Source organism: Excalfactoria chinensis, chromosome 3 (genome assembly GCF_039878825.1).
Source record: "Excalfactoria chinensis isolate bCotChi1 chromosome 3, bCotChi1.hap2, whole genome shotgun sequence".
Classification (NCBI taxonomy): Eukaryota; Metazoa; Chordata; class Aves; order Galliformes; family Phasianidae; genus Excalfactoria; species Excalfactoria chinensis.
This window is the reverse complement of record NC_092827.1, coordinates 89,681,456-89,696,039: the sequence shown is the minus strand read 5'-3', so window position 1 is coordinate 89,696,039 and position 14,584 is coordinate 89,681,456. Positions and strand designations below refer to the sequence as shown.

At 40.2% G+C, this 14,584-nt stretch overlaps 1 protein-coding gene across 1 annotated transcript in view; it reads right to left on the bottom strand.

The window, feature by feature from the left end:
- Positions 1 to 4,423: 4,423 nt before the first annotated feature.
- Positions 4,424 to 14,584, bottom strand: part of SOS1 (SOS Ras/Rac guanine nucleotide exchange factor 1) — a 41,958-nt gene continuing 31,797 nt past the window's right edge. The window contains exons 13-22 of the mRNA XM_072333067.1: positions 14,330 to 14,433; positions 13,008 to 13,230; positions 12,188 to 12,307; positions 11,718 to 11,880; positions 11,212 to 11,329; positions 9,866 to 10,038; positions 8,926 to 9,042; positions 8,475 to 8,739; positions 7,282 to 7,400; positions 4,424 to 6,022 (exon numbers count right to left, since the gene is read on the bottom strand). Of these exons, the coding sequence (XP_072189168.1) occupies positions 5,528 to 6,022; positions 7,282 to 7,400; positions 8,475 to 8,739; positions 8,926 to 9,042; positions 9,866 to 10,038; positions 11,212 to 11,329; positions 11,718 to 11,880; positions 12,188 to 12,307; positions 13,008 to 13,230; positions 14,330 to 14,433 (1,897 nt within the window). The 3' untranslated portion in view covers positions 4,424 to 5,527. The remainder of the gene's footprint in view (positions 6,023 to 7,281; positions 7,401 to 8,474; positions 8,740 to 8,925; positions 9,043 to 9,865; positions 10,039 to 11,211; positions 11,330 to 11,717; positions 11,881 to 12,187; positions 12,308 to 13,007; positions 13,231 to 14,329; positions 14,434 to 14,584) is intronic.

Here is a 14,584-nt window from a genome sequence, read left to right as displayed (position 1 = left end):
GCTTCTGGTCAAGATCTGACCGACCCCACTTGTTGGTGCAGCTCTGAATGACACTAGCTCAGTGCCACTCTTCAGCTCTTTCTGCAGCTTCTGTTACAGACACATGAGCCTTCACAAAAGGAAACCCACAGGCCTCCTCCAGTGCCACACACACCACTGTAATTTCAACCATCCATCTCAGTAAGAGATCTTAGTGTATTCCTGTAAATCGCAAACATGTCACATGCAAAGTTTTCCTCCAAAACTTAATTCCAATTCTGTCTGCCACCATCTGTCCTTCGCCACATTCCCAGCAGGTCCAAACCAATGACAACACCAACAGGGGCCACTCAGTTCCTGGTGCTCACACCTCCCACCACGCAGCACCTGCAGGCAGCCTTGCATCACTCAGGCACAGCAGGCTCAAGAGACGAGAACATACCAGCTGAGTTTTATAGCAACAGCAAAGATACAGTTTGACCCCCGTACAAATCTACTTGGAGTGATTCTTCCTCAAAAATCCCTTTCAATCCTGTGTATACAGAACATGCCTATTAGCCACTGGGGAACAGTCAGTGCCTGTGACAGTGCTCAATCAGACTCCGTCACCACAGCTGTGACTTTTCCAGATCCACAGCTGCACTCCCTGCTTTGGGCAGCCTGCCTAAATTCTACTCCGATTGTGACTGACTGCCAGATTGGCTCAAATGTATCCTCTCATCACTATATTGCTCTAAGACAGCATCACTGAGAACGACTCTACCCAACTTGGACACCTACAACATCCCGTGGCAGAGAACAGTTAGAAGATGCCATCAGCACCAGGAAGCCATTCCCCTGCTGCACACACACCTCACCTTGTACTTCACAGAGCTCCTCTGCTTTGAAGTTACCATGCATTTTACAGTTTCACTACCCAGAACAGAGCCTAGGTTTGAAGCAGACTCCGTTATCGTTAACGTAAAACACGTGCTATTAAGTGTAAGGCAGTCCGTCTCAGACTACCAAGACTTCCAAAGTACCTTACGCACTCAAAAGTGTACACTTCTAGGATACATAAGGCTTTTTTAGTATTTTCAGAACACGGCTTTTAATGCCAAGTGATAACAGCCACTATTAAATTTTCACTTGCATTCTGAAAAGCACTGCAGATGCAGCATGTAAAGATCCCTTACAGACAGTGAGGTACACGGGCCATCAGATGTGCCCAATCAAGTTTACTTTACATGTCCTGGACTGACAGAGCTTTTAACATTTACTGACTGTGGCAAGTAACCACATCATTAAACAAAGCAAATGGACACGCATGCTGGAGTAACGAAGTATACTGCAATCCAAAGCTTGAAAAAAACAACAAAAGGATAATTCCAAACAAGATGTGAGTCAATTTGTCCAAAACAAATCCAGTAACACGCACCTTCAATGCTCTACCTTCCTTTATCCTTCTTTTTAAAAATACTCCTGCTGTTCTTTAACAAGAGGCACCTTTGGCAGTTACTGAAGTTGTCACGCATCTGGCACTTTGCGCTCCTTTCACTTTCAGGCAGCTGGCACATCATTCCCCATTTGCTTGCAAGGAAGTCAAAAGAAGTGACTCCACTTGCCTGGTACTGCTGCAGCAGTTGGCTATTAAACATGTCAGTTTTTAGTAAAGGCAAAAGGGATATTTGCTCACAGTTGACAAAAAAATGCACTTACTGTGCTTTCAATGGAAATTAAGGCATGGGATTTACAAACTAAGCTAAAAGCACTTTTGGCTTTATGACAATATTGGGCCACATGTTTCTCTCCCTAGGGAAGACGAACAACTCCAGCTCACCCATCATCTAAGTGTGGAAATGACAACTCAACAGATAAAAATGGGTATTTCAAGGCAGCAAAGAACCACGAGATTTTTTCAAACTTTAAAATATCACCTTAAAATACCCTGACTAAGCTCCTTTTTCCTGCCTGGAAAAGGTGCATGCATTGAAGAGAAAGCCCAGGAAGGTCCTTTATGTGCTGCACCTAAGTGCACTGCTTGCAGCAGCAAAGCTTTAGGAAAGCTTTAAGTAACATTTTGTTTCACTTGCTTCTAATTTGTTAAGAGAAACATTCACGAATGGGATGTTCTAGCAGAGCTGAAATGGCAGCAGTGCCAGAAATACCAGCAGTAGAGACTGCCTTGATAAAATGTCACACTTAACAACTAGACAACAGCCACAAAGTGAACTCACTCCTAATACAAATGCAGCACAGCCTGCTGTGATGCAAATTTGATCAAGAAGCTCTTCAGCTTGAATAAAAACCCTCCCTTGTGTGCAACAAAATAAAATGCTCTATCACAAGCACAACAGTCTGCTGACTTCAAAGTAACAATTGCTTTTGAATCAAAGCTTACACATCCAGTGACTGTCAGACTAAGCCCCAAAGGACATAAATCCCATGCACTAGCATAAATACACTCTCACCAAGAAAGACCTCTCCCTCTCTGATTTAAGAGACACATAATATAGAAGATTAGAGATGGTTTCCTGAGAAACTAAATGCACAGTGCTTGCAATATCAGCACTCCTCAATTTCCAGAGGGCTTCCCTGAGTGAGCACACAACTCTGACACTCTCTGAAGAAAATGAACAAACCCAGTCATGGTCCACTGATGCTGTAGGCTACACACAAAGTAGAAACCTTGAGGCGACCTAGCACAAACTAAGTACCACACCTATGAATGTCTGCTGATCTATTTAAGCACTTCACATTTTTTAACCACATGGCTACAGTTTGCTTCTGTTTCAGCTGACTTTTACCCACTTCTAAGGCACACCAAAGATATACAGCAACTCACCCAAGCCAGTGACCAGCCTACAAACAAGCACGTTTCTTTAGCTAGCACATATCATCTCGAGTCACACCAGAACATTCCAGAGTCATTTTAGCCACAGCCACATAACATCATAAAAATTACTTCATTTTCCACGTGAGAAGTATTGTCAGCAAAGCAAACATCAACCAAATAAAAAGTTATTGTAGATTAAATAATTATTAACGCAAAATTGCCATGAGACAAATCAGAGGCTTAGAAGTTGTACTCAAAACTCCCACCCTAAATGCAACAGGTTTGGTTCTTGTTCTTTCTTGTTTGTGGCTGAGTCAACACAATGATTTGTGCACTGCATGACTGATCTGCTCTGCTGGGTCCCAAAGAACTAAATTTAAGCTAGGTTCTTGCATGGTTACCATTATTGCCCATTGTCCAAGTACCCCACCAATAAAGGAATTTTATCTGCAACTACAGGAATGTAAGTCAACATCCCGCCCATTTCACAAAGGAAAACAGAGGCCTACTGACATTCAAGAGGCCTATTGATGAACAGGATCAATGTGAGGCCTTCCATTCTAGTTGGACCACCTCAGCAACCAAGCATTCCTTCTGCCTGGTCTGTCATGACTACTAAACAACATGGAAGGAGAGAGACAGATCAGAAAGTCTGAATATGAGGAGTTTTTCCTGGTAATCCATGGGTGTGCTAATAATTTATACGGCGCTTTAACATTATGTCCATCATGTTGTTTACATCCAAAGAACCAATAACCTAGATTACACCTCCTGTAGCACGAGTGTTTCTGCCAATCTCCCATGTAAGAACACTCTCTTCTGAAGCCAAGGTATAGAGACCTTCATTTTTCCTTCATTTGCCAGAAAAATGTTTCAAAATAAAACTTAAGACATCAAGGAAAGAACACAACTGACACATTACAACATTTGTCCATGATGAAAACCGCCGTTTTTGTTGATGGGATCAAAACACTTTCTGAAATGTAAAGACCACACAAAAAGATAAGGTGCATCGATCAATGGCATTGCAGAAAGCATTAAAAAGGTAGGCTTTATCACCAGTCTACTGACATCATCTCTAACGACACAACTTTTCAAGATGCTGCAATGTATTCTTCTCCCAAAGATACAAGACAGAATTTTACTTAAGACCCACGAGCCTCATTAACTGAAGATGAGGTACTTCACAAACATACTGTAATGGTAACTATAGAGCTCTCTCTTTAACAGCTGGCATGCATTACTGTATTGTCTAGAGATAAAAAACAGCGCACAGGTTTATGGATAATCCATGTCATGATACTTATGCCAGTATATGTTCTGTCATGTCTATTTCGGACAGCAAGCTTCTTTGAGATTAATATAAGTTTGAATTTCTCTAACAAGTGACATACAAGAGGTCTGAGGAGATCTTACATAATAATTCACTTTGGGATTAACCTATCCTCTGAGATATTACTTTGATACGTATGCCAAAACCAACTTCTTTTTAGACTCTCGTAACTGAAGTACACAGGCTGAACTAGGAAAATATGTACCAAAACATGTGCTTTCACACCCTCCTGTGCTTAACTTAAAAAAAAACAAACAAAAGAGCTGTAATTTGTCCGTGTAATAATTTAACATATGTCAGCCAAACATATTTGTATCTTTATTTCAATTAAATTAAAAACAATCTGCAAGTATATTTATGCAACATTCACTATATACACATGATTTATGCAACTGCAAGGCAATTCTATGTATGCTGATTAACCTATTGTTAGTAAAACATGACAATAGCTATGGAAGTTGGCCAGTGAGTGCTCTTTTCCACAAGTGACTCTTTTCATGGCATGACCGAAAAAAAAGCTACTAGCCATGAAATGGATTATCAGTAAACCTTAAAAAGAATGTGACATAACCTAGCAGAAATTAACAGTCTTCTAAATGTAGTAGTATATTTATTTCAGACGATGGTGCTGCCTTTTAAAACAAACTTGCCGTCACTGTAATGATGTAAGACTTCCCATCTGCTCTATCTAAAGAAAGCAGTAGTTAGACATTATGCTTTCTGGCAAAAATTTATTTTTGAACTGGCACCACAATATTTCAGAAAATAATAATAAAGTACCTCTTTGGTGAAGCCTAGGTACCCCCTACTACTCATCGTAACAACTTGTAAACAGGACCGCAATACAGTGCTACGCCTTAATGTCTAACTCAGTTAGGTACCACAGATCTTCCTCACAGTCCTCCTCACAACTTTAGGAAAAGTATTTTAAAGCAGGGAGTAAAGCAAAAGAAAATTAAGAAGGAATATAAAGTTCCCTGTTTGAGATTTAAAAAAAGTGCATAATGTTTTCATTCCAAAATCTGTGCCACTGTATGGAACTGATGGATACAAGACTGTTTTCCTTCCTGTACTGGACATTACAGATCGTTACACAAATACAGTCTCTGCTCATTGGCCAAAGAAGTCCCTCAAGTCTGTTTTCTGGTACAATCAGTTGTCCAATTATCTTAGAACAATGTCCTGCATACTAAAACAAGAACAGCGAGTTAACCAGTTCTTCCGCTCGAAGGTCTGTTTTTGCAATTCCGTTTCTGTACACTGCATTTCCAATTTACTGGAGAGTTTTTAGTGTTTGGCATATACACATCCCAACTCCTTGGCACCACCAGGTTCAGTGCATCCATTGCCAGCAACAGACGTAGCACCAGGAAAACGCAACTCCCAGCGCAGGGGACAGTTCAGGAGGAGTGGGCATTCTGCAGCAAGGGCGGTCCGTCTCGATGCATCGATGGGTGTGTGTGCTCCCTTTTGTAAGTTTTTGGAGGAAGCTTTGGGATATGTTGAGAAGTGCTTTGTCGTGGAGGAACAGGTGGTCCAGCGACAGAATGGAGGTCCACATCTTGTTGTATCAAAGGTGGTGATGGAAGATGCCTCCGTGCTACATGTGGAGAAGGTGTCTGAGGGGGAGGGGGAGTAAATGGAGAGGGGCTGTTTGGGAAAAAGGTGTTACCAAGTTCGCTTTTTCTCCCCAGTGGTGGAGGCTGGAGGTGTAGTGGTGAACTAGAGAAAACATCTGGAGTTCGCACAGGTTCTCGTGGTGGTAACACAGGAGGGCTTTCAGGGGGGTCAGAGATGCAGGTCCGGTCAGGCACCGAGTACCTTGGTGAATACACTTTAGAGGTTGGTTGCCTAGGAGGGATTGCTGGCGGGCTGTCCAGGTGCGCAGAAGTAATCTGAGGTACACAAACATTTCATTTAATAAAAGTTTTAGAGTGGCAAAGAACAAGACCCTGCTGTGAAATGGAAGTGGAATTCCTATCCTGCAGACTGATCTTTCCATTTCAGCAGAAGACACAGCAAGCCAAGTGCAGAATGAAGATGGGGAGTAGCGAAGCAGTGCCCAGAAAAATATGTTTCTCAGCATAATGTACGTAGAAAGGATGAGCAGACTGGATGTGTACCAGAGTAAGAGTATGGGTATATCAATAATGAGTTAATAGGCAGGGATGCAGGGAGTGAAGATGCATGGAAAGGGAAAAAGGCAAGCCAAGGAGTGATCAGAGCAACATGCTGGTTCCAGATCTGCCTGCTGGGTAGGTCTAGGTAACTTCCACTGCCTTCCTAGTAACAGGCACCAATGATGGATAATAGGACCATGTATTTCTCCAAGAAAATGAGCAATAAAGAGGGGCAATGGTGCTGAACAGAAGAAAAAATACACTACACTCAGAAGCTGGAGCTAAGTAGAATTAATGAAGTGAATGGTTCCCAAGCTGCAGTCCACAATGGCAGGGTAATTGGTTGCCACCACACTAACATATCTATAATGCTTCCAACTGAATTTTGATAGGATCATGGCACACTGAAGCCTGTTGGCTGACAGCACAGTGACCTACAGTCTGAAAAGGACATCTTGTTTTAGTGATATATGAAAGCTCTCTTGAAAGTCAGAAGACATATGCTACAATGTAATTTTGAGCGGGATCCTCAAATCTATCCAGTTCCCACTGAAATCAAGAGAAATATAACACTGTCTAAAACAAAAGCTAGACTGGCTCGCAAATGCAAATGGCAAAAAGTAGCAATGGCTCAAGCAGGCAGGAAAACAGGACAGGCAATCGACAATGAAAGCAATGAGCAGCACAGCATCCAGTGTCAAATACTGTAATGAATTATTTCAGGGGACTACGTAGTGCTCATCACATTCCATCGTTACTGTTCTTCAATTCTTTACCCTAAATCATACAACCCAAAATAATCTTCTACAACAATTACTGCAGACAGAAACATCTTTAACTTCTCAGAAGGGCCTAATCACAGCGAATGAGCAGGCAAGATGGTGAAGCTGGCAAGGCCTGAAATACATGGTTGCTTACTGTTTCACAAATGGATGTTCAAAAAAATGTATGTTCTATCTTTAAAAGTTTCTTTTTCCTATAATACTCTCCTCTTTTCTCCTATAAAAAAAATGCACTTTTTAGTTGTAACTTACTTTTGATGGGGAGGATTCAGCTGGGGCAGACTCTGGTCGTCTTCGTGGAGGAACTGGTGGGGGAACATGAGCTTCATCTGAAGTTTTGGTAAAGCTTATGGATGACACAGAAGCAGATCCTAGTGAACACAGAGTGAAAAATCTCAATAATGAGTTTTTGTTCAATACAGAGTATTTCCTTTATCATGCCAATAAAGGTGTCATTAAAGGCAGTATAACTTTACTTTAGTAAAATCCTTGATCATAAAACACAGCATGAAGTAAGAAGGTGTTGAAGGGATATACTGCTGAACAACCATCTAACTTGAAGATTCCAAACTGCTTTTCTGAACTGCAATAACCTCTGTGGCCATTCTCACACTTTTGTAAGTAATCCTCAAGACCAAAACCCACATCACAAAGTTGTTCTCATATCACAGCAGCACTAAAACCACACCCTGAACTTGCAGCTGATGTGTCAACCCAACAATGAAGAAATATCTTCTTACGAAGAAACAATCAGGAAGTCAGCTTGGACCCTCAGCAATGCCACTGCACTGCTAAGCAATCTCAGCTTTTATCAAGTTAGTTCACCTCTTTGTGGCAACCTGCTCAACATGGGACTAACCCTGTATTTCCTCTGCATGCCCTTTACATTACAGGACACCGCGTCCTGTAAAAATTATTGAAAGCACACCATAAAATATGAGCTTCCTTGCTTGCTGGTGAAGACAGAAGAAAAATAGTGTAATAGGTCTTGACTGATTTAAAGCAGAACAACACAGACTTTAGGTTATTGAGGAAAAACACTCGTGTGCCCTGAAGCTGATTTGTAATGACAGGCAGTAGATTAAGTCACCTGCAAAACATTCATGTCTATTCTTACTAGTCAACAAACACACTCATCACACACATACCTGGCAGCAAATACTACAAGTGTTGGTTTGGGACATTCATCAACTAAGGATGATGCATCTTTGTCCTTCTGCTTTAACAGCTTCTCCAAAGACATGCAATACCCAACATGCCTAATTCTGTTCAGTTTCTCCCTCTACAACAAGAACTACTAATAAAAATGTAGTAAAACATACTCAGTTTTTCCTGCTACAAGGAGACAAAAAGTGACTGTTTCTATAGTCACTAAGCATGGTTTTACCTGCTTAAGATCACAAAATCTAATATACAGCCTTTGCACACTATCTATTATCACCTACTTGCATGAAAAGGACTTGAAGGATCTGAGTCAAACACACTGCAAGCATCTGTAGTACTTGAAGTAGCAGAAGCAGGGGGTGGGGTCAAAGGCGTTCGTGGGGAGTTTGGTGCAGATGCTGTAGTTTCTGTCTCACTCTCTGGGATGCGGCTGTAACTAATTTTTCTTGGTTCCTGTTGCAGGGGTGTAGGGTGCCTCATAGTGCCTGGCCTTGGATTAGATGGCCGAACACCTGGGGACTTGAGAGGATAGCTGTACTTTTTGGGCTGAAATAACAAAAAAAGACAAAAATATATCAAACAAAAAAACTCAAAACACACACACACACAAAAAAATAATCACCAAAGCATAGTTTTGCACTTATGAAGCTAGAGATTGAAGATCACCTCTATCTCTGAAAGACAAATGTAAGCATTTTGGGGAAGAACGTGAAAAAGAATACAAATACTAACAAATCTCGGTGGAGGCTTCACATTTCGCGGCTCTATCTCTAGCGACTTGTTGAACAGATAATCTGTAAATTCTGTCTCCATGCTGCTTCCCATCGGATTCAGGTTTTCAAAAAATCTCTGAAATACAAGAAGGTAAATAGAAATTGCATCAACTAAGATATTTCTGTGATGCTTCTGCCCACTGTAGAAGTGATCTCAACTGTCCCACAGAAAAGAGAAAACACTTGGGTCAGTAGTGAGGACAGATTTTTAAGTTAGCAGCCCTGCATGTTGCCAGTGCTCTGTTTGACGCTGTTAGCACTGTGCCTGGCATGCAGAACTAACTGTGCTACTACGCTTAACACTTTCTGCAGTGCAAAAGTCAGAACAGGTTAGACCAAACGCCCTCGGAAGAAGCTGTATATGGTCCATCTCTACACTGATGCAGGGCAAGACTGCTCTCAAAATGGTTTTGTCAAACACCATGGAGGAAAAAATACCAAAAGCCCTCATGAACATCAAGGACCAAGTGAAAAAAAAACAACCTCAGACAAAATTGCGAGCATCATCACCATCAGTTCATGAAATGAACACAGTGCTGCCAGGTAGACTTGTAAATGTAAAGGAATTAACTGAGGAAGAAAAAGACAACTGGGCTGACTGCAAGCACGTGACTGACTGAGGACAGTGAGAATCTGGTAGTTTCTGTTCCTGTTCAGAGCTGACCAAGATCTATTGACCACTATCCCAACAGCTGAAATTACCCCCCATCTCCTTTCCTCCCCAAAAAAACAAAAAAAACTGCAAGCACAGAGATTACTTCCCTTCTTACAGACTTATCAGAAATTTTAATGCAGGCGTTTTGCTTATTTCTAATGCAGTCGGTCTCTAAGGCCTATCAGCTGACATAATCACACACAAGCACCTCAGTGTGCAGACACATAGAAGTGATGTCACTTACCCTGATGTCAAATTCTACTCTTAAACAATATGGCTGATTCTGGTACTGTTGTATCTCTCCAGTTATTTCAGCTACTTTTCTTCTCTTGCTGAAATTTATGAGTTCTTTCCCATGTCGCTTTAGAAATTCAGGGTTGCCTTCTTCTGTCTTTAAAATGTTAGTTAAGTAAATTCCTGAGGAGAACACAAAAGATCCTAAATACACAGTGCAGAACAGAGAGGAAGGGGATATGGATGGAATACAAAAAATTCTTAAATAAAGTTATTTCTGGATTTTGATAACTTAGAAGAAATCTCAATTGGGTTCAGTAAGAGTCAGAGTTCATTCAGATATTTTAATATGCCTTCTCCCGAAATCTGCCTTTTGCATCAAAATCTTTGTCACTGCATCTTCCCACTGTTTAGGAAGCTCACACAACTGAACACTACCAGCATCATGCAACACAAGAGTACACTGAAGCCCTTTCTCTGAACTATTCTGCCTCAATTCAGCTCTACTACGTTAGAGACTCCAGATAAGCTCAAAAAAGATATTTTCGTGTTTTATTCTTCTGTTTCACTCCTGCCTTCATAATTACATCAAATTGTGATATTTAAAGAGAAAAGAGATCTTTCAAGTCTATGAATGACCTACGGGGAACTGCCATTATCACCTGTCTGAGCATAGCTTAAGAGAACTATAACTCTCTACTTGTGGTCCTGCTAACCTACTGAACTCTGAAGCAGGATGGAAGTTTTCTTAGTTGATCTTGTCTTTCTCCACAGAACTGTAGAGCGTATCTTCCCAGAATCTCAAAGAAGCTAAAAAAGCTATTAACACAATTTTCTTTCAGTTTTGGCCTGATGTCTACGCTGGACAAGAACAATGTAATGTGAGAATCAGAATCAGAAATGACCAGCAACAAATGTGCAAGCAGCATGCTACAGAACAGAAATGCTATTTGCGTAATTCTTTGGAGGTGTTCAGCACCACTATTTCTGAAAGTGTCTGCCTTCTACTTAAGGTAATTATGGTCACGACACAGTTCAAACTGCACTTAAAGTACAAAAAAAAAAACAAACCAAAAACACAAATATAAATAAGACATTCCAGATAAACTTATTTTTCCTACAAATAATATCTGCAATTAATAGTCAATTTAACATTTCTTTCACATATTTCAATTAATGATTTCTCTCAGAGTCGGTCCTGTTGCTAGTTTAAGAAAGCCAGGGAAAATGCTTTGATGTCTGGGTAGCTGAAATTCAAACCTGAATATCCTGTTAAAACTGACTTCTCACTATTGTTCACAATGCTTTCCAAATGTTTATGCACAATACGGCTCAATGAGAAACAAAGGTACATACCAAAAAAAGGCACACAAGGAGGATTAATGGACCTGAGTTTTGCCAAGTATTTCTTATAGTGATCCTCACTCAGTTCATAAGCTTCTTCTAGAATCTTCTTCTGACGACTTGGAATTTGCTAAAGAGAGAGAGATGAAACAGGTTCCTTGTAAAGACAGTGTAACGGCATAGCCCAGCAACAATAATGAGTGCAATGGTCTCCCAACGATGCTTGAGTCAGTGACAAGGACAGCGCCCCAACATCTCAGGATCTCAGTAGCTTTTTCTGCCTTTATTAAAAGTGGATTGATTTCTAGCTTCTGAAACCAAGAAAAAACAAATGGGGAAAAAACCCTTCCTCTTACATCCTAAATGATTCTTTTTTTGGGGGGAGGAGCGGGGAGGGGAAAGAAGGGATTTACTTTCCCTGTTCCTTCTATGAAGGACAAAGTTCACAAAGGCTTCTAGTTAACTACAGTGTACCGCATTACCCTTCCACACCAGGAGTGGAAAACATTTCACTGTACCTCAAATGTGTGATCCAACCTATACACTGCTGCAGAGTTCATGGCACTGACAATCTCAAGGACGCCATTGAAGTTGTTTAGCTCTTGAAAAACTTGCAGGATTTCAATTATTCGGCTCACTACAATTACTCTTTCCTCTAGGTTTTCTGTTTCTACAATGCACCTAAATAAACAAGAACATTCAGTTTTGTACTGCACTGTCCCTGAGTTTTTTAAAAGCAAATACTAATTTGCAACAGAAACAAGTATGAGAGGCGTATCAAATTATTTGACACAGTTTTGAACACTTTTAGAATAAAGACTGCTTCTAAGAATAAAGACTAAAAAAGCTGAGATTATTATGGTACAATTCTCTCAGGGACCACATGTAGCATCTAAACATCGCGATCTAGAATTTTTCACAGTATACTTCCAAATGTATTGTAAATGTTTAGTGATGGAGTATGTGCAGATTTAGGAAAGTCACTTACTTTTCAAACCACAAAGTAAGATTAGTTGTATGCCTTATCATTTTGAGAAGATTGGGAGAATTAATTTCTTTATCTTCCTTCGTCCACACGCTTCCAACTAGTTCAGATGGCTGCACAGCTCTAGGAAAGCAGACGCATGTATTAAAAAATGTAATTACAGGCATGAAAGAAGATATTTTCCCAAATCCTTTTTGCTTCCTGGGAATCTGAAATTAATGCTCGGAACTGAATTCTCAAGGTATTACATCCATGATCTCAGGCTCAGCACGTGACTTGGGTGAATGGTATTTTTATGTTTGGTTGGTTTTTTTAGTAATTAAATTTATTTTTTTTATTTATATGACTATTAACCACCTCTGTTCATCTAAACATAGAATGAAGTCCACATCCCATTCACCGCAATAAGACGTGAGCTCACAGCACCAGAACAACCTCTAAAAGTCATCTGATGAGATCTGACATGTTCCATAACTTACTTCACAAACTAGGATATGAAGAAAACTGATTTAATTCATGTTCATACTTCTCAAAGACTGATCTATTTGGAAAGTATCAGGAGAGACCTGCAGCACAATGCAATTAATAGTACGCATCAGCTGCTGCATGTTGACCTGGGCATGGTAAGACTGGTATTTAGGTACTGGCTTTAAGATTTTTGTTTTCTGAAAAAATAACAAATTAATACACAGCATTGGTAACGTTCCTTGACCTACCGTGGGGCTTCACAGCAGGAGCCCACAGAAATAATTTCATGCTGGAGGATATTTTGTGTTTGGATTTATTTTTTTTTGTCATGTGTTTTTCAATGGAGGAAAGTTACCTGTAAAAATCTGACTCAAGTAAAGTGAGCTGCCGAGCAATTTCTATGGGATGCAAAGTGAGCAAGTCAAAAGTCTCGGTGTGTCCTGGCTTGCTTATGTGCCATTCAATCGCTGGAGGTGGGCTTTCAAAAGTAATGTTGTGACTTGGCCCAATGGCTTGTGCCTGCTTCTTACGGTTGATTATCTTTGTGATCGATTCAACCCATTTCTTCATTGCTTTGCCTGGCAGACAGAAACAAAATTGCGTTTTGGTTACTCTTACTACTGATTCTTCAAAAATATCTGTATGATTGGACATTTTCAGTGTGATTTCCTCCCCTAAGACAGTAGAGCTACCCAATTTTTTAGAATTGCATACATGACATTCCCACACAACTCTCAAAAGACTTCCAAATATATAAAGAAGAATCCCTCAAAAGCCAATTCTAAGCATGACCAGTTTGCCCAAGCACAATTCAGAACACCTCAATTAGGCTCCTGCTCTTAAGCGGTATTCTTATTTTTTTTTGTCTTTGCAAGTTTATGGAAACTAACTCTTTTTTGGCCAAAGTGCACTTCTGTGAAAGACCTCAGCTTCACACTTTTGGCAAGAAGACTGCTCACCTCAGGATTACAATGGACAGAAGAATGAAGAGGGAGAAGCTTCTCCCTCAATCACATCTATCATCAAAACAGGGAATTAAATCCAAAGGACAAATGCCTGTTTAACCCTACAGGCTAAGAACTGTACACATAGGATGGCAAATCTATTGAAAATTCAGACATAATTGACATTCAATTAGCTGGCTCATTCTCTACCTCTTCAATGGCTTATGAAGCACTGAACACTTCTCCAGTGCAGCCTTCTCCTACAAATTATTCCTGCAGCCATTCCAGTCATTCTTACAAGGGAACAGGAAAGATCTGTACAAGATGATCAATAGGCCTGGCATGGAGGGCTATGAAATAGTAGAAAAATCCTTGCTTTATCAAAATAATGGTTTCTACTGCTAAACATGTACAAAATATTACACCAGTGTATAGCTTACAAGGACAAGCAAGCAATTATTCTGTCCTGAGCACCACTCAATTCTCATTATTTTTCATAGGCTTCAATCACCTTATTGGATAGAACTTTTAATTAAGGTTGTAAATAAAGTATTATTTCTTCTGAACAGAGGTCAGATTTTCAAGACCAGGCTTTAAGGTTTCTTTACGCTCTTCTTTTTCCCTCCAAGTATTTCATAAGCAGGAAGTTGCGTTTTTCTTTATCCAGATACTGAAAGGAAAAGTGATTCCATTTCATATGTATGCTTTATTACAAATAAGACGACATAAATACCTCGTACTGTCCCAATGAATTCCTCCAAACGTTGCAGAAGATCAGCATCTCTTTCGAAGTCATAGAAGTGGTGCTCTACCCAGTGTCGGCATACATTTAATACTCTGCCAAAATAAAGCATCAGTCCACAACATGGTCTATCTTCATGTTTAACATTACAAAACATTCAGAAGTAAAGGGTTCACAGAAAATCAGAAACAGCAGATCAAATGGAATCATTCTACCATCCACATTCCAGCAGCTGAAGACTTGTTT